This window comes from Oryctolagus cuniculus, chromosome 18 (genome assembly GCF_964237555.1).
Source record: "Oryctolagus cuniculus chromosome 18, mOryCun1.1, whole genome shotgun sequence".
Lineage (NCBI taxonomy): Eukaryota > Metazoa > Chordata > Mammalia > Lagomorpha > Leporidae > Oryctolagus > Oryctolagus cuniculus.
The window spans coordinates 57,350,425-57,369,233 of NC_091449.1; the positions used below are offsets into that span (position 1 = coordinate 57,350,425).

Consider the following 18,809-nt stretch of genomic DNA (forward strand, 5'->3'; position numbering starts at 1 on the left):
CCTCTCTGAGTTACTTTGTCTCGGCTATCTTTTACTAGCAAAAGAAAGTGAAAAAGAATTGAAAACAGGGATTCAGACAGAAATGTGTATGAGCGTCCTTACAGAATTCCAAGAGCCGAAGGGTGGAAACAACCCAAGTGTCCATCACCAGATGGCTAGAGAAACAACATGTGGTATGTTCTTCCAAGGGAAGCCTCCTGCCATAAAAGACATGGAGTCCTGACATACACCACAACGTGGGCGAATCACGGAAGCATCATGTAAGTGACATAAGCTAGGCACACAGGGACGAACATTGTACAGTTCCCCCAGGTGTAGATTCCTGGAACAGGCAGATTCGCAGGTAACCAGAGGGGGCGCTGGGGAGTTACTACTTCACAGGTACAGACTTTGTTTGGGAGGACAAAAGTACCCTGGAAACAGTCGTGACGGCTGCACAGTGAGTGGACCTGGTGCCACTGAACTGCGAATTGTGAAGATGGAGAAATACGGTTCGACTGATAAAACACGGTATGTCTATTTGTCACAGTTTTTAATCCTGTTCACCAAAGGGGCGGGGCGGGGGCATTTGACGGAAACGCTCTCCTTGGCTGTCTTCCTCACAAGTGAGGAGATGCTGACCCCCGTTTCCAGGACACCTGTGCTGCCCGCCCGCCCGCCTGCCTGCAGGGAACAGGGACAAGGAATGCTTCCATGTGGTCTGCTGGACGTGGACGTGGAAAGGAAAAGCAGGTAGGTCGAATGATCTTTCAGACTTAACCTCAGGGCGGGTGGCTAAGAAAATCTAGTAAATTCAGAGACAAACGATCAGGGTTTAAGTCTCAGAACCTGGAGATCGTTTCTCAATGCACTTGGCAAAGTCTGTGCCCAGGTTGTTGCTGTAACTTGGCTACCGGTCACTCAGCGCCGTTGGGGATTAGAGGTGGGAGGCCTTGAGCTGCAGGCCAGCTAGGGCACCTGTGCGCATGTCAGCCACACTCCCAGGGAAACAAGCCAAGGGCATCTGCACAAGGGACAAAAAAGTCTGCAGCTGCTTTTATAGTACAGGAAATGTCAAAACTTAAGCCAGAAGAGCTGACGGTCTCCTTCAGAGGGAGGGGCTGTGGTGTGGAATGGAGGCAGAGGAGAGCCCAGAGTGAAGCAAAGGGCTAGAGGGGGACCCCAGGGGCTGTTCAAACTGGGGGCTGCACACTGCACGGGAAGGGGCAAGAAAGCCCCTCTCCCCACAGTGCAGGCCTGCCATGTCTGTGGCCAGGGTGTCACTGCTGCATCGCGGCCCCGCTCGCAAGGTTGCCAGCCTGGTGGCCGTCGGTCAAGGGGGTCGTGCCAAAGCCAACCCAGGTTTTCACGGTGGGAGAACGGGCTCAGGAATCTGGCCGTGTGCCTTTGGCTCCTGGCTCTGCTGCTCTCCGAGCTTCAGTCTCCTCACCTGTAACACGTGGGAATGAAAAGCTAGTCCTCTGGTTAAGGATGGAAGGTCATGAACTACTGCTAAGCAGGCTCCTCTGAATGGGCGTGACCCCTGTGAGGTGTGGCAGATGCCGTGTTGTTTTTTAAAAACTTTCTTTATACCCCAGGTCTTCGAAGGTTTATAGGAATTCACGCTGTGAAAAGGCTGTGCACTATTTGGTTCCAACTCTATGACAAAACTATAGACAGTGCAAAGTCCAGTGCTCGCGTGGGTCTGGGTGGAGGGAGGGCTGAACAGAGAACCACAGAGGACGGTCGGGGCAGTGAGGTCCTCTGCGTGATGCTACAATAGTGGTACGGGTCGTTAGACTTGTGTCCAACCCAGAGTGCACAACACCGAGAGTGAACCCTAACGTAAGCCGTGGACTCTGGGCGACAGGGATTTGTCGGCACAGGTTCATCCGCGGGTGCCGGTGTTGATGGTGGCAGAGCCTGGGCCAGGGGAGCCACACTTCCTGCTCACCTTTGCTCTGTGCTGCTGTGGACTGCTCCAAACCCAAGTCGAGCGTTATTAAAGCGAGGCTCCTTTGATCAGATCTCCCTCCCGCCCCGAGGTAAGCAGGGGATGGTTTGACACGTGTATCTCGTTCCAATTACGGCTACGAAAAGTGCCCCAGGAAACACACAACATTGGGCTGCATTTCTTGTCACTTCTCCCGGGCTCCTTTCTTGTTGTCATCTGACTGTTCTAGGGCTCTTTTAAAAGTTAGAGGCCTGAGCTGCGGCTCACTAGGCTAATCCTCCGCCTTGCGGTGCCGGCACCCCAGGTTCTAGTCCCGGTTGGGGCACTGGATTCTGTCCCGGTTGCCCCTCTTCCAGGCCAGCTCTCTGCTGTGGCCTGGGAGTGCAGTGGAGGATGGCCAGGTGCTTGGGCTCTGCACATGCATGGGAGACAGGAGGAGGCACCTGGCTCTTGGCTTCGGGTCAGCGCAGCGCCAGCCATAGCGGCCATTTGGGGGGTGAACCAACAAGGGAGGACCTTTCTCTCTGTTTCTGTCTCTCTCTCTCTCTCTCTCTCTCACTGTCTAACTTTGCCTGTCAGAAAAAAAAAAAAAAAAAAGACGGCAGAGAGAGACAGGGAGAGGGCAATTTCCCATCTGATGGGTCACTCTCCCAATGCCAGGATCGAGGCACTGCGTCCAGGTCTCCCACAAGAGTGACAGGGACCTAAATGCTCGTGCCATCACCTGCCGACTCCCAGGGTCCACATTAGCAGGTGACTGGAGTCAGGGGCCCGGGATTAAGCCCAGGCCCTGATGTGGGACGCAGGCATTTTAACCACCAGGCCAGATGCCGCCCCTGTTCTCTCTTGGTCAAATGTTAAGTGATCATCAAAATATAGACTGAGAACACTTGGCTCTGTGACTTTTTTTTTTTTTAACATCATTTGTCGCAAGGAAGGACTATTGAGAATAAGCAAAGCTACAAAGACGCTAAGGACTTGGAAGAGTAGATGAAACTTGGATTTTTACTTTGGAAGCAGCCTTAGTCTGACAAACTTTTTTTTGTGACTATGGGTGAGACAGAAGCCGCCCCTGGGACCGTCAGCCCGGCCTTACTTCTCCCCTGTTGGTGTGCAGCACTGCATCCAGCAACAGCATCAGACAAAGCTCCCTACGACTGTGATGGAGCAAGACAAACAGAAAAAGAAGCCCACAGACAAAACCTAAATATCACCCAAATCGCCGAACGCCAGCCATGCCCTGGGCCCAACCAATATGAGTGACAGCTGCTGCCTTGCTGAGTCCCACGATAGCCTGGCTCTGGGCTGCCCATCCTATAATTAGGTTGTGTTAAGATCCAATCTCAGAATTATCCTTGCTTCCGACAGTTACACAACCTTCAACCCGGAGCAGCCTTCCACTTCCATAACTCACCTCCAAGTCACCTGCCAGAAGTGTAAACCAAGCTGCCCGCCCCAGCACCTGCTTGGTGCCCCGTCCCAGGCTCCGTGGTGGGCGGTTCTGCCTCTCAGAGGCGGGAAATGAACCTGGGAGTTCGGCCACAGGTGCCTCCCTGCTGGGCTTCAGCTGGAGGCTACCGACAGGCGTTTCTTAACAACCTGAAAGACAGTGGAGCCTGCCCATACACTCGTAGGTCGAGCCTCATTAACAGCTGCTTCCCGCAGTGGATTTAGTGGTCACCTTCTCAATTTCCACTTTCCGTTGCATTTTTCAGGTAACTGCTTCTGCTCGGCCTGCCTGTTCAACTCCTTGGCTTCCAGGGGCCCAGAGACACTGGTGCTCAGCACAGGTCAGTGTAGGTCTCTCATGGAGCCCAAAGAACTTCCAGTTCATCCACAGGGCCCTCTGGGCTGGCGGATGGTCCAAGTCCTCACTATACCCAGCAGGCCACGGGCTTCCGGACAGGAAGGGCAGATGGATTGGAGCTGGGAACCAAATTTTTTGTTGTTATTTATTTTCATTGACCTGAAAGGCAGAGAGAAACACATTCCATCTGCTGAACACTCCTCAAATGGATGCAATAGCCCGGGCTGGGCCTGGAGCCCTCAACTCAGTCTGGGCCTCCTACATGGATGGCAGCGGCCCAAGCACTGAGCCATCATCTACCACCTCCCAGGGTGTGCATTAGCAGGAAGCATTAGCAGGAAGACTTGAACCTGCCACTCCAATATGGACTCGCCTGTTCCAAGTGGCATCTCAACCACTGTGCCAAACGCCCACTCTGGAGAGTCAAGTTTTCTCAGGTGGCAGAATTGAGTCAATGCAGGCACTGCGCCCTCGAACCTCCAAAACCGTGAGCAAAACGAACCTCAACAGTAGCTTGTCTCATGTATTTCACCGAAGTAACATGAAGCTGACTGATGCAGGAGCCCCAGTAAATACAGACAGGGGAGCCAGTGTTAGAAAGCCCCTTTCAAAAGTTTATCCTGATTCCTGAGCTGATTGATGGGTCTGCAGTCTATGCTAGGAGGACTGTTTAGGGAGGGACTTTTAAAAACATACTTCTAATGGTGGCCACCTATTAACCTGACAGACTGATGCCCTCAGGCCATCGTGATATGACATCTGCCACGGAAAACACACCCACGAGAATTACCCAGTAATAAATCTGGCCAAGAAGCACAGATTCCTGGGGTGTGTGCTTTTATTGATCCACATAAACGTTACCCCAGCCACGGGCCTCCCATTCAAAGAAAAGTTGGGAAACTGCCGTGGTCCACACCCAGTGACCCCCACCCAGCGCCCCCTCCTGCAACCACCGTGTGCAGCTGCCCACCGAGCAGCGGCAGAAGCGTTTTTCATTTTTAAAAAATGTGTTTACTTTCAGGTTCACGAGGTGGTTTTATTTCATAATTTGAAAGAAGCAATATATTAAAAAAAAGAAACAGTATAAACAATTAAAATTTAAATAGTCCTTTCTCACTCCCAAACCCCTGCCTACCCCAGCTGAGTCTCCAATGTTAACTCTAACAATGTATTCTTCCAGACACTTTGTATGCCTTTATGTCTAGATCATTTTTTAAAAATAGGACCGCACTTTATATGTAAGTCTGTCAGTGCATTCTTTCACTTAATAATATTTTTTAAAGATTTATTTATTTATTTGAAAGGCAGAGTTAAAGAAAGGCAAGGCAGAGGCAGAGAGAGAGAGAGAGGGAGAGAGAGAGAGAGAGAAGAGAGAGAGAAAGAGAGAGAAAAAGGTCTTCCATCTGCTGGTTCACTCCCCAGATGGCCACAACAGCCAGAGGTGTGCCAGTCCAAAGCCAGGAGCCAGGAGCTTCTTCCAGGTCTCCCACGCGGGTGCAGGGACCCAAGGACTTAGGCCACTTTCTACTGCTTTCCCAGGCCATGGCAGAGAGCTGGATTGGAAGTGGAGCAGCCAGGACCCCACGCTTAATAATATTTACAGTAGGGGTTGGTGCTGTGGTGCGGCAAGTTAATGCCCTGGCCTGAAGCGCCGGTATTCCATATGGGCACTGGTTCGAGACCCGATTGCTCCACTTCCAATCTTGCTCTCTGCTATGGCCTGGGAAAGCAGTAGAAGATGGGCCGAGCCCTTGGGCCTTGCACCCACATGGGAGACCCAGAAGAAGCTCCTGGCTCCTGGCTTCGGATTGGTGTAGCTCCAGCCGTTGCGGCCAACTGGGGAGTGAACCAGTAGATGGAAGACCTTTCTTTGCCTCTCCTCTCTCTCTGTGTAACTCTTTCAAATAAATAAATAAATAAATCCTTTTAAAAAATAATATTGCAGTAGCATGTTTAATCTGTTTTTCCAGTGGTTGTGTAGTATTCCACTGTCTGAACATTTATTTAATCAACCTCCTCCTGATGACCATTTATTTAGTTTTTCCTTTCTTTTCCTTGTAGTAGGCAATCTGAAAGTGAACAACTTTCATCCAGACACCTTTGTGCATTTGTGCAAGTGCTCCTACAGGACGAATTCCTACTGGTGAGACTGCATCCAAGGGTTGGGTATTGGACGGCTGGAGAGCCACTGCCCAGAGTTTTCTAAGACGGCTTCACGCATTATCACTCCTATCTGCATGCTTCGCACACACCAGCAAGGCTGTGGTCAACCTTTTCATCTTTGCCAGTCTGGGAAGTGGAGAGTGGTATTTCCTGAGTGTGCGTGTATGTGCCTTGGTCAGTACAAAGCAAATTCAAGGTCACTGCTATGGTATGGATATTTAGCTGTCCCCTGTAGGTCTGTGTGTCAAAGGCTCGGTCCCTGGGTTGGTGCCAGTGGGAAATGCTGGTACCTTTAGATGTCCCTGGGGTTTGTCCCCCCCAGAGGGAATTACGTTACCATGCCCCTCTTCCCCGTTCTGCTCCAGATGCTTGCTCCACGCCTCATCAGAACTGAGTGGCTGCAGGCACCATGCCTTTGAACCTCTGAAACTGTGATCAGAATGAAGCTCTACTTCCATCAGCAGCAGCTTGTCCCAGGCATTTCTCTGCAGTAACACGAAGCTAATACAGGGGCCCAAGTAAATAAATGCCAGGGAGTAAAATGAATAAAGGCGATTCCAGAAGTTTATCCTAAGAATGATTAATGGGCTTTGTAGCCTATGTTAGAAACACTGTTTTTTTTTTTTTTCAAAGAAACCTTTTATTAAAGGGATACAAATTTCCTAAGTACAACTTTCTGAATATAATTATTCTTCCCACCATATCTGCCCTCCCACCCAGACTCCCACCCCTCATCCTCCTCCCTCTCCCCTTCCCAGTCCCGTTCTCCATGAATATTCATTTTCAATTAACTTTATACACAGAAGACCAACTCTATACTGAGTATTTGAACAATTTGCATACACACACACAAACTATCTGAGAGCAAGTTTTACAGTTAACTCGCATAATACAACTCTTTGAGGACAGAGGTCCCACAAGGGAAGTTAGTGCACAGTGACTCCTGTTGTTAATTTAACAATTAACACTCATATGTATGTCGTCAGTGACCACCCGAGGCTCTTGACATGAGCTGCCTAGGCGATGGAAGCCTTTGAATCCACAAACTCCGTCAGTATTTGGCCAAGGCCATAAGCAAAGTGGAAGTTCTCTCTTCCCTTCAGAGAAAAGTACATTCTTCTTTGATGGCTCCTTCTTTCCACTGGGACCTCACTCACAGAGATCCTTCATGTAGAACATTTTTTTTTGCCACAGTGTCTTGGCTTTCCATGCCTGAAATGCTCTCATGGTCTTTTCCTCCAGACCAGGAAGACTTAAGGACTGGTTCTGAGGTCAAGGTGTTATTTAAAGCAATTGTCATTCTATGAATCTGCTGTGTGGATGGCTTCCCATGTTGGAACATTCACTCCTTTTTAATTCTATCGGTTATTATTACCAGGCACTTGATCTGATTTATATGATCACTTTAACATTTAATCCTATCTATATGTTCACTTTAACACTTAATATGATCACTTTAACACTTAAGATGGCATTTTTACCACCCAGCTTAAAGGGATTTGGGGTCCCAAGGCAAGTTTTTAAACTGTACCCTTAGAAGTAAATCCGTAGGAATGTATGTAGAACTACACAGCTTTACAGTTACAAACTTCCTCTTCTCTCTCTTATTCCCACTCTTATTTTTTTACTGAGATCCATCCCTAATTGACTTTATACACATATGATTAACTCTATGTTAAGTAAAGAGTTCAACAAATAATATAAAGAAAAAAAGAAAAAAATCAAAACTGTTCTTCGACAGTCAAGACATGGGCTGTTCAAGTCCTTCTCAAAGTGTCAATTTCACTTCCACAGATTTCATTTTAGGTGCTCTATTAGGTCTCACAGATCAGGGAGAATCAATGGTATTTGTCCTTTTGAGGCTGGCTTATTTCACTAAGTATGGTGTTTTCCAGATTCGTCCATTTTGTTGCAAATGACTAGATTCCATTTTTTACTGCTGTGTAGTATTCCATCATTTACATATCCCATAATTTGTTGAATAAATGACAGGCATTTATGTTGATTCCATGTCTTAGCTATTGTGAATTAAGTCACAATAAACATGGGGGTGCAGATAACTCTTTTATTACTGATTCCATTTCCCTTGGGTAAATTCCCAGGAGAGGGATGGTTGGTTCATATGGTAGGCCTATATTCAGATTTCTGAAGTATCTCCATACTGTCTTAAATAGTGGCTTTACCAGATTACATTCCAGGAAAGCTGGGTTCTGATCCCAGTTTTATTGTTGTTCTTTTTAAAAGTATTTTATTTTATTTATTTGAGAGGTAGAGTTACAGACATAGAGAAAGGTCTTCCAACCACTGGTTCATTCCCCAAATGAACATAACGCCTGGAGCTGGGCTGATCCAAAGCCAGAAGCCAGGAGCTTTTTCTGGGTCTCCCATATGGGTGCAGAGGCCCAAGCACTTGGACCATCTTCCACTGCTTTCCCAGGCCATAGATCAGAGGAGCAACTGCACAGGAACTGGTGCCCACATGGATGCTGGCGCCACAGGCAGAGGCGGAGCCTACTCTGCCACAGCAATGGCCCCTTGTTGCTGTCTCTCTTCTTGTGTCTCTGAGCCTTGCTCTCACCAACCATCAAATGAGCTGTGTGAGGGTCAGGGGTCAGAGTACATAAAACGACACACACCTTGCTTCTAAGACTTCAGGTTTTTATTTCTTACTTCCGCCTTTCTCACGTGCTTCTGGATGCGGTGTTGCTAGAGCCCCTTGAACCACTGTACCAACCAGACCCCTGGATTTGAGTCCACCCCCCCCCCCCTTCCTTCCCTACAACTGTGCTGCAGCTGTTTCTCTCTTGAAAGTTAACCTCAAGAGCTGCGGTTTCAGCAGGAAAGTCTAAGAGCTGTTCAAATCCAAGAGGGTGGGGGAGGCGCAGGACTCCTAACAGCTTTTCCTTTCTGATGTTTTTCCAATCAGAGCATCCAGGAACTGGAGCGAATGACAGGGAAGCAGCTCTCTCGTTAGAAACAAGTGCAGATCCGCCTGGCTTGACCTTTCTCCTCAACGTCCTTCGGGCAGAAGCTAGACCTCTGCTGCCACCTGGCGTTGGGCATCTCCCTGCTTCCAAGAGCTGCGACCGCGCGGGAAACCCCGAGCCGTGAGGGCTCCCGCCTTGAGTTTCCAGCTTCCATGGAGAAAACAATAAAGGTCCTGCAGAGGTGTTCAAATTCTATTGTCTCAGCCGTGTCCAAAATGTTTGTGTAAGAAAAAACCCCACCAGGTTTGATTCCTTCCTGGGGTATTTCTCCAGCGGGAAAGAACTCCTCCTACTTGGGACACGGACGTTGATCTTTCCTGCCTTTCCTCCGTTTCTGATTTCCACTCAGCAAAGGTTCAGGATTAAAAAAAAAAAAAAAAAAAAAAAAAAAACACCTCCACGTAGACAGCCTGGGTCTCTATCCACCTATCGACCGCTCTGTCTAAATGGAGCAAGTGGCAGAGCAGAGGCCCTCCACTTCAAAGCAGCGTTGCTTCCAGCTTGGGTTCAAAAGCATCCACGCAAAGCAGCAGCCGGGCCGGGGTTTCCGTCTCCTGAAGCTCCCAGCTGAGACAGGTCGCGCTCCTGAGCAGCGCTGCGGAACCACAGCCGCAGACAGCGGAGGCCAGGAAGCCACGCGCTGCTTCCCTCAGCCTTCACCTGTATCCTGGCTTCAGGTGGCAAAACACGGGTTGTGACTAGAGGTGGCTTTGTGACTTATGTTCTTGTAAAATTTCATCATGGAGAAAAGCTGCGTACTCATCTCTGTGCTTTTTGTCTGTTTTTGGCTAGCTCAACTCAACACTGCTGGACCGTGGGCCTGCCATGCACGAACAGGCCTTCTCCCCAGGGCAGCTCTGAGAACGTCTGCATCTGGTTTGGGAGGAGATAACCGGTGTCCCCAGAGGAGCTGTGTATTTCCAATGTGATGGCAGACATCAGAGTTGTCACCCCTTCCTGGACGTTTTTGCTGATTTACAAGTGCAAGTCTTACCACTGCCACCACCCTATGGGAACTGAGTCAACGGACTAAAATTGGAGAGAAGTCAGATATGCTTATTACAAAACACCAGCCACCCCTCTCAGAGGGGCAACTGGGGCTGTACCCGGTCCTCCTGAGTCCCCTCCCCCTCCTCTCCATTCCCGCTTTTTAAGGGAAATGGCACTCACTGTTGTTGAAGGAAAGACAGACCTGAGAGCCACCCACACCCACACAAGCTCCTAGTTTCTTTTTTTTATTTTTATTTTTTATTTTTATTTTTTGACAGGCAGAGTGGACAGTGAGAGAGAGAGACAGAAAGAAAGGTCTTCCTTTGCCGTTGGTTCACCCTCTAATGGCCACCGCGGCCAGCGCGCTGCGGCCGGCGCACCGCGCTGATCCGATGGCAGGAGCCAGGAGCCAGGTGCTTTTCCTGGTCTCCCATGGGGTGCAGGGCCCAAGCACCTGGGCCATCCTCCACTGCACTCCCTGGCCACAGCAGAGGGCTGGCCTGGAAGAGGGGCAACCGGGACAGAATCCGGCGCCCCGACCGGGACTAGAACCCGGTGTGCCAGCGCCGCTAGGCGGAGGATTAGCCTAGTGAGCCGCGGCGCCGGCGCTCCTAGTTTCTTGCTTGCCACACCCATGCCCAACTCTGCAGGAGGGGGAGCATGCAGGGGTGCAGATCCAGGGGTTCGGGCCTCAGTGTGCTAATTACAGATTGGATCTTGCTCCCCACGTAGGACAGAAGAGTCCCTAAGTCCCATGGATCCCTGGTCAACAAACACTCAGGTCCAGAGAGGGGCTAGCATGGCCCAGTTGATGCTCAAAAGTTGTATCTGTTTATCAGGACCGACTGTGGGAGGCGGTGTCCAGCTATGTAATTAAACTTTTCATTTTGGAAAAACCTGAAGTCACAGAGACAGGGCACCTTTGCCCAGTTCCCAACAGAAGCACCCTGCAGCACTAGTGTACTGCCACACGCAGCACTAGTGTACTGCCACACACACACACGCCCCTCGCTAAGTCCGCTCCCCTACTCAGACTTTCCCGTCTCACCTGTGCTCATCTGTGGGCAGGCGAACAGGTCGGTGCAATGCTATCACAGGTGTAGGTACGCATTCACCACCGTCAAGGTACGGAACTGTTACACTCCCATGGGGATTTTTATACCCATTTCTCCCTGTCTCCTGCCCTCCCGCCTCTGACAACCACCAGTCTGTTCTCCAGCCCTTAGAGTTCTGCCAGATAGGTGTAGCTGTGAAGACGCCACTTGGGATTCCACATCCCGTAGTGGAGCGTCTGGTTCAAGTCGTGCGTCCACTTCTGATCCAGCAGTTACATATATCTGAAGACCCCTGTAGGCAGTTATATATATCTGAAGATACCTGAAGGCAGTGACACAAATTTCACACCTTTCCAGACCAAGCCAATATATGGTTATTGTGTAATACAGAAACTATAATACTAGAATCTGACCACTGCTGAATACTGAGACTCATTGAAAGTGGTTGGGTTGTGTCTCCTGGGCCTAAGTCACTTATATTCTGCCCTAAAAAAACTTATGTTAACCTTTCTTTCCCACCCGTTTATTTCCGGTGACATCAAGGAGGCCACGGGAACCCTGGTTTATAGCGGGCTGGTCAGAGCACAGGTCACAAACCTGAGTTCTCTATGACTCCCCTTTGCCCAAGTGCCCGTCTCATGTTCAATACTTGATGAATAAAACTAGGCCTCCTGAGATTTTTAAAAAAGATTTATTTATTTTAGTCAGGGTTATGGGAGGGGGGAGGAGAGAGAGAGAGAGAGAGAGAGAGAGAGAGAGAGAGAGAGAGAAGGAATCTTTCATCCATTAGTTCACTCTCCAGATGGCCACAATGGCCAGGTTGAGGTCAGGTTGAAGCCAGGATCCAGGAGCTTCTTCTGGATCTCCTACGCGGGGACAGGGGCCCAATCACCTTGGTCATCTTCTGATACTTCTCCCAGGCCATAGGAGAGAGCTGGATTGGAAGTGGAGCAGCCAGGACTCGAACTAGCACCCATATGGAATGACAGCATTTCAGGTATAGGCTTTACCCTCTATGCCACAATGCTGGTCTGACCTCCTGAGACTTAAGAAAAAAATACCAGGGCCCTGTTGTGGCACTGCAGGGTAAGCTGCTGCCTGCAAGGCCAGCGTCCCATAGGAGTGCAGGTTCAAGTTCCAGCTGCTCCACTGCTAATGTACCTGGGAAAGCAATGTGAGGGACCCGGTTCACGAAATAAACTTGTCAGTATGATAGAGTACCAATAAGGTAGATTTGTATCTGATTCTGATGGGATGTCAGATTCTAAGACTGAGGGATCCAAGGTACGTCTTATCCCTGGGGGCTCTATCTTTAGAGTGTGAAGGACACGCCCTATTGCCTCGAGGGTGGAAGGAGAAGGTAACCTGTGGAGGTTTTTGTTGATGCTGCTGCTTTCATTCCTGCTTCTTCAGTTAGCAAAGGCAGCTGCTCCACCGCACGGGGACTTCCGATGAACTCCCTCAGCCTTCCCGCCCAAGGGTGGCCTCAGCACCTGTCCTCCAACGGAACCAGTGCTGCCTTTTCCTTAGTTCCTGCTGTTTTAAAAGCCACTGAGAAGGAACTGGTTTTCCCCTCCATCCTGCCGGTTACCCAGGAGACTGTGAGCAGGGAAAGAGATTCCAGCAAGTGCATCCGTGTGTTTCTGCTACGTGAATCCCAGAGAAACATTTCAAAGTGACACTGCCTGCCTGCGTGGCACTGAGAAGGAAAGCATGATTTCCACTGTGTCTGGTGACAGGAGCTGGTCGTGGCCCCAGAGGTTTGAGCCCTGCTTTCCAGGAGGCTGCCTGAGCAAGCTTTGGTTTCTGATTGGTGAATACGACTGACTTGCCTGCCAAGCTCAAAGACACTCTGGAGCACCTAGGCTTAGGTGCCGGTAGTCATCCATTCGAGGTGGAGAACACCGACCATGGCCGGTGTGCAGGCCAGCATGTTTCCAAACATGAACATTGTGAAAATATCAGACTTTGTTCTGGTAGACCGCAAAGTCAGAAGGAATTCCATGGCTTTTTTTTTTTTTTTTTTTTTTTTGACAGGCAGAGTGGACAGTGAGAGAGAGAGACAGAGAGAAAGGTCTTCCTTTGCCGTTGGTTCACCCTCCAATGGCCGCCACGGCTGGCGCGGTGTACACTGCACTGATCCGAAGGCAGGAGCCAGGTGCTTCTCCTGGTCTCCCATGGGGTGCAGGGCCCAAGCACTTGGGCCATCCTCCACTGCACTCCCGGGCCACAGCAGAGAGCTGGCCTGGAAGAGGGGCAACTGGGACAGAATCCAGCGCCCCGACTGGGACTAGAACCCGGTGTGCCGGCGCCGCAAAGCGGAGGATTAGCCTAGTAAGCCACGGTGCCGGCCAAAGAAGGAATTCATACAGCAAAAAGACAATGAAACCTGAAATACCCATTGGTTCCTACCTATTATTAACATTTTTCTGTTTTGGAGGCCAATTCTCCATGACATAACTGAAACAAGAAGTCCCAACATTGATGGGGACAGAGAGGACAGAGTTTTACATCAGCTTGAGCGCAGCAGACAGGAGAAGCCTGTTCTCCACGAACGGCACCCCAGTGGCGTCACACAGACCCTCTGTCTCCCTGTGTCAATAAGCCAGCCTGTGCAGAGGCTCCCATCACAGCAGCCTCAACACCAGGGAAAAGCAGGACGTGACAAAGTCACTGTCCTGGCCCCCCTCCTCCAGCTGCCTTCCAGTAACTGGCCGCTTACTCTGTCAAGCTGCTGGCACCTTAACGTGGGTCACAGTCCAGCATGAACACGCTGGCCCCACGGCACAGGGTCCGAACTTTGTCTAACATCGTGGTGCGTCACACCCAGTAACGCAGGTTTCGGCATCACCCAGAACAGTGTTAGAGAATGTTGTTGGCCACGATCTTCAGCTACCAATGAATTTCCATTGTGATCCAGTATACAAGTGTGCAACACACCTGGGAAAGCAACAGCAGACGGTCTAAGTACATGGACTCCTGTGGATCACACGGCAGATGCAGCAGGAGTCTCGGGCTTCTGGCTTCAGTCTGGCCCAGCCTCGGCCACTGCGGCAATCTGGGGAGGGAACCAGCCAACAGAAGATCTCCGTGTCTCTCCCTTTATCTCTTTAACTCTGCCTTTCAAATAAATCAATCTTCAAAAAGAATTCATTTAAAAAATAAATTTTGAAATCCACACGTAAGAGGAGTCTTCAAAGAGGTTTATGGAAAATGCCTATTGTGAAAAAACATGGATTTCAAATTTTTTCCATCAAAATGAACTTATATTTCAATCTATTTCCCATGGACTTTATGAAATACCCTTGTATTCACTTTCTCTCCATATGGTGCATCGTGATTATTTCTCTTCTACACTATTTTATTTCCTCTACATACTGTTTTTGATCCGCTGCAATGATTTCAGAATCCATTCATGTGTCCTGGGCTGTAGTTTGAGCGCAGTGATGTACAACACTCTCAAATCATGGGGCATTGCTTAAACTGATCGTTGTGGAAATGTAAAATTTTAAGAAAGAGGAGTTTCAATAGAAATACCCAAAATTTTTTTTCTGGAATACATTCAATGTGAAGAGCTGAAAACCACACTGAAGAACTGGTGGGCACAGGAGTTGCAACCACTCAGAACACAGAAAAACATGGGTACAGTTCTCAAGGGGTTCGGATGAAGAGAGGCGCGCGCCAGAACGGGCAATCCGCACGGCTGCGGGGACACCGGGTTTCAGTGCTGCAATGCCAGCTCTTCTTCCCTCTCTGCAAGAAATCATTACGAGACTCTTGGGGCTGCAAAGAACCTGAAATGTCAAATTCTATTTTCTCCTGTCAGATGACAAAAATAAACCAACGTTTCCTTTAAAAATCAGAGCACTGACTTCCATCCTATCCAAAATAAGCTCAGTGAGAATTAGGGTAAAAAACGAGTCACTAAATTCACTTCCACTTTCTGGTTTTTTTCAAACGACTAGAATTTTATTAGCCGAGGAACAGCAGCTGGAGGAGAAATGACAAACAAAATATACCTTAGGGCTCCTTCAGTACATCGCCTATGCACAATGCGAGTGTCACTTTCCAGAAGACCACTCTCCATGAGCTCATCCAATGTCCCAGCTTCTGGAGCTGCACACGGCACAGCCCGCCGGGCGGCGACACTGACACCACGTCCTCTGGCTCAGGAGGCCGCCTTCCGCATCTGACAGCGGTCTCGGCACTGGCATCAACACCGCTCAGTGGGTTGAGGCTGACACCTCGAGGTAACACTGGCTCTGCAGGCAGGTGTTTTTCTGAATGAGAACTTCCTGCCTGGTAGCTAAGCTGACGCAGGCAACACACAAAGCTCTGTGCGCACATCCCCTCCTCCTCAGTGATGTCCATGAGGAGGCACACAGACGCAGTGGCAACCCATGAAGACCAGGCGCTCCCGGCTCGGCGGTTCCTGACAGTCTCTCCTGGCAAAGCGCTTGCTGCCGGCACCGGTGTCCTCTGGGGCTTCCGACAGCTCCACCCTCTCAAGGTCAGAAAGTGCTTTCGAGCAGGCAGTGGCAGCCACAGCCAGTGGGACACACCTCCTGAGTCCGAAACCACTCCATCATGTGGCTGGTGTGGCCGCCGTGCCCACAGGTCAGGCAGAAATTGGATGAGCCGCGCACGGCCACGTGGCAGATGGCACACTGGAAGGTGAAGCCCTTGCAGATGGCACACTGCGTGCCTCGGACCTCGCTCCGGCAGTGGCTGCAGTACACGCCAAACTCTGGAACGGGCGGGGACGGGGGAGACAAGGGGCAACGTGAGCGCTGTTCTGAATGGGAACCGGGTGCTGGCAGGGAAGCACACGGGCACCTCGGGCTTCTGTTGGCTTCTCTCAGGCCTATGGCTTTCATCTTCTTTAAAAACAGCAGAACTACTGCCATCTAGGTAAGTCTTACAAAGGGCAGCCGCTGTCACCAAGTGGCAGGGCATGGGGAGAGGGCACGGCTGGCACCTGCTCTAGGGGGTCTCGGGAGAAGCCAGCAGCTGTGCTGGATGCCTCTTCCTGCCCCCACGGCTGGCAGGGGCCTGACACGAAGCAGGTGTTCACCAGGCATCTGCTGCAGAACGGACTCAGGAAGCACATCAGGAGAGAGCTGATTTCACCAACACCAGGGACCGCTCGGGACGATGGCTCTTGTCAGGACCCCAAAATGGCCTGCTAGGACTGGGCCCCGCCTGCGGGAAGAGACTGTGCGGCCCACCCTACCACCTGGGGGGGCCCAGTCTGCGGCAGTCACTACCGTGCTGAGTCCAGGAGACCCTGCTCGCCCCCGCTCACCTCTCAAGCCTGCTGCTCTGCGCTTCCTTCCTCCTCCTCCTTCCCCTGGGCCACCAGGGCACGGACCTGCCCATGGGCTATACCTCCCCACCTCGGATGCTCCCCTCCCTACCTGACCCTAACTAAATCCTGACTGTCCCTGCTGACTGCTAGGCAAAAGGTCATTTCCTCCTGAAGTCCCACGACAGCAAGGGCAAGACGGGGATACCAGGTCCCGCTACTGCCTCCAGACCACCACCCTGCTCTGGGGCTGAGGCCACCTGCCAGCGCCAGCCTTCTCCGCTTTCTCTGTAACCATCTACTGACATTCTGCAGTCACCCAGTTCACTGAGGACTTCTGTTCTTGTTAGAGAGAGACAGAGAGAAGGAGAGAGAGAAAAGAAGAGGGGGAGGGGGAGGGGGAGGAAGAGAGCGGGAAGGGGGAGGGAGAGGGGAAGAGAAGGGGGGAGGGGAAGGGGAGTGAGAGTGGGAAGGAAAGGGGAGGGAGAAGGGGGAGGGGAGGGGAAGGGCAGGGAGAGTGGGAGAGAAAGGGGAGGGAGAAGGAGGAGGGGAGGGGAAGGGGAGGGAGAGTGGGAGAGAAAGGGGAGGGGGAGGGGAAGGAAGAGGAAAGGGAGGGGGAGGAGAGGGAGAGGGGGAAGGGGAGGGGGAGGGGAAGAGAAAGGGAGGGAGAAAGACTCAATCTTCCATCCATGGATTCACTCCCCAAGTGGCCAGGGCTGGGCCAGGCCGAAGCTAGGTCCCAAGAGCTTCTTCTGGGTCTCCCATGTGGGTGCAGGAGCCTAAGCATTTGGGCCGTTTTCTGCTGCTTTCCCAAGTGCATTAGCAGAGAGCATGATCGAAAGTGGAATGGCTAATGAACTTGAACCAGTGCCCTATGGGATGCTGGTGTTGTAGGCAGAGGCTTAATGTGCCACACTACAATGCCAGCACCTCTCTATCCCAATTCTTAGCACAGTTCTTGGCATCTCCAAAATCCACCTCACCAACCCTTGCTCACCCGGGCTTTCAGTCTTTGCCGCTGGTCTCCAATCCAATGTCTCCACCACTGCTGTCACCTGTGCCTTTCTCGCTGTAATCTACCCTCTGGTCAACCTGAAGCCCTGCACTAACTCTACCAGGTTTCTGTGAACATCCTCGACTCCTTTGCCCTTCCTCCCCTGCACCACACCACCTGGCACAACCTCCACCCTGGGTGAACCACATCACCTGCCCACCACGCCTGTCCCCAGGAAGCTGAGGGATCCTGGAGGGTGGCCACCATTGAGCAGTGTGCCTTAGGATGCACATTTGGCACGGTGGTTGAATTGCTGCTGCCTAGGATGCCCACTCCTCACTCCAGAGTGCCTGGTTTGGGTCCTAGCCCCACTTCTGATTCCAGTTTCCTGCTAATGCACATCCTGGCAGACAGTAAAAGATGGTTCAAGTCAATGGGCCATGCCACTCACTTGGGAGACCCAGACTCAGTTCTGGGCTCCTGGTTTCAGTCTGGCCTAGCTCTGGCTACTGTGGTCATTTGAGAAGGGAACCAGTGGATGGAAGTTTGCTCTCTGTCTCTGTGTCTTTGTCTCTATGTCTTTCAAATAAAATAAAAATAAATAAAAAATTTAAAGTGGCCAGAACTGTGGTACAGCAGGTTAAGTTACCTCTTGCAACAACAGCATGCCATACTAAGTGCTAGTCTGAGGCCTGGCTGCTCAGCTTCCAACCCACCTTCCTGCTAATGCGGCTGGGAAGGCCGTGGAAACATGACCTAAGTAGCTGAACCCCTGCCACCTGTGTGGGAGACCGGATGGATTTCCTGGTTCCTGGCTTCAGCCTGGCCCAGGCCTGGCTGTTGCAGCCATTTGAGGAGTGAATTAGTGGATGGAAGATATGTCTCTCTCCCTTGCTTTTCCTTCTCTTCCCTCCTTCTTCCCTCCCACTCTCTCTACTGTCACTCTGCCTTTCAAACACAAATAAGTCCTTCAAAAAATGTAAAAGAACAGAAAGAGAGAAAGAAATGCCTCTCATTTCAGATACAACCAGATCACCGAGGCTAGTGTGTAGTCTGGCTGTATCTCTTGTAACCCCAGATGGCTACTTCGGGCCCCGCCATTTTCATTCCCCTCTCTCTATCCATACAACATCGTCACCTTCCCAAGTCGGCCCCTCCTTGTCTTCCCTTGGACATCTCACATCTCACCCCTCGGCTGTATGACAACCAGAGGTAAAAAAAATACTACAACAAAACTGCTTTAATACACAGTAATTAAACACAAACTTTTATGACAGTCCTAGTTAAGATAAACCCTGAGTCAGATCAGACTGGTTTGATAATTTTGGTTTCAAAACATCTAGGTCTTCTCCACCTAAGCCTAGCTTTTTACATTATGTAAGACTCTGCTTTATATGCTCATGAGAAACCTAATTAGTTTAAACTTCTTAAATTTCCATTACTGGTTTTATTGGTCAGACAAGATATTACTTCTACTCAATATTTACAATTATGGGAATGTAAAAAATTTTGTGTTCAAGTAAATCAAATTATAATAACATGTCTTTTTGAAGAGTTTGTTCTTTGGCACTTGAG

At 50.4% G+C, this 18,809-nt stretch overlaps 1 protein-coding gene across 6 annotated transcripts in view; it reads right to left on the reverse strand.

Annotated features, from left to right (window-relative positions):
* Positions 1 to 14,882: 14,882 nt before the first annotated feature.
* WDR59 (WD repeat domain 59) overlaps positions 14,883 to 18,809 on the reverse strand; it is a 101,249-nt gene continuing 97,322 nt past the window's right edge. For all 6 annotated transcript variants that reach the window (XR_011384093.1, XR_011384092.1, XM_051847282.2 and 3 more), the window contains one exon: positions 14,883 to 15,682. Coding sequence is in view for 4 of the 6 variants with exons in the window: in XM_051847282.2 (XP_051703242.1) it covers positions 15,447 to 15,682 (236 nt within the window). In the remaining 2 variants the exon portion in view is untranslated. The remainder of the gene's footprint in view (positions 15,683 to 18,809) is intronic.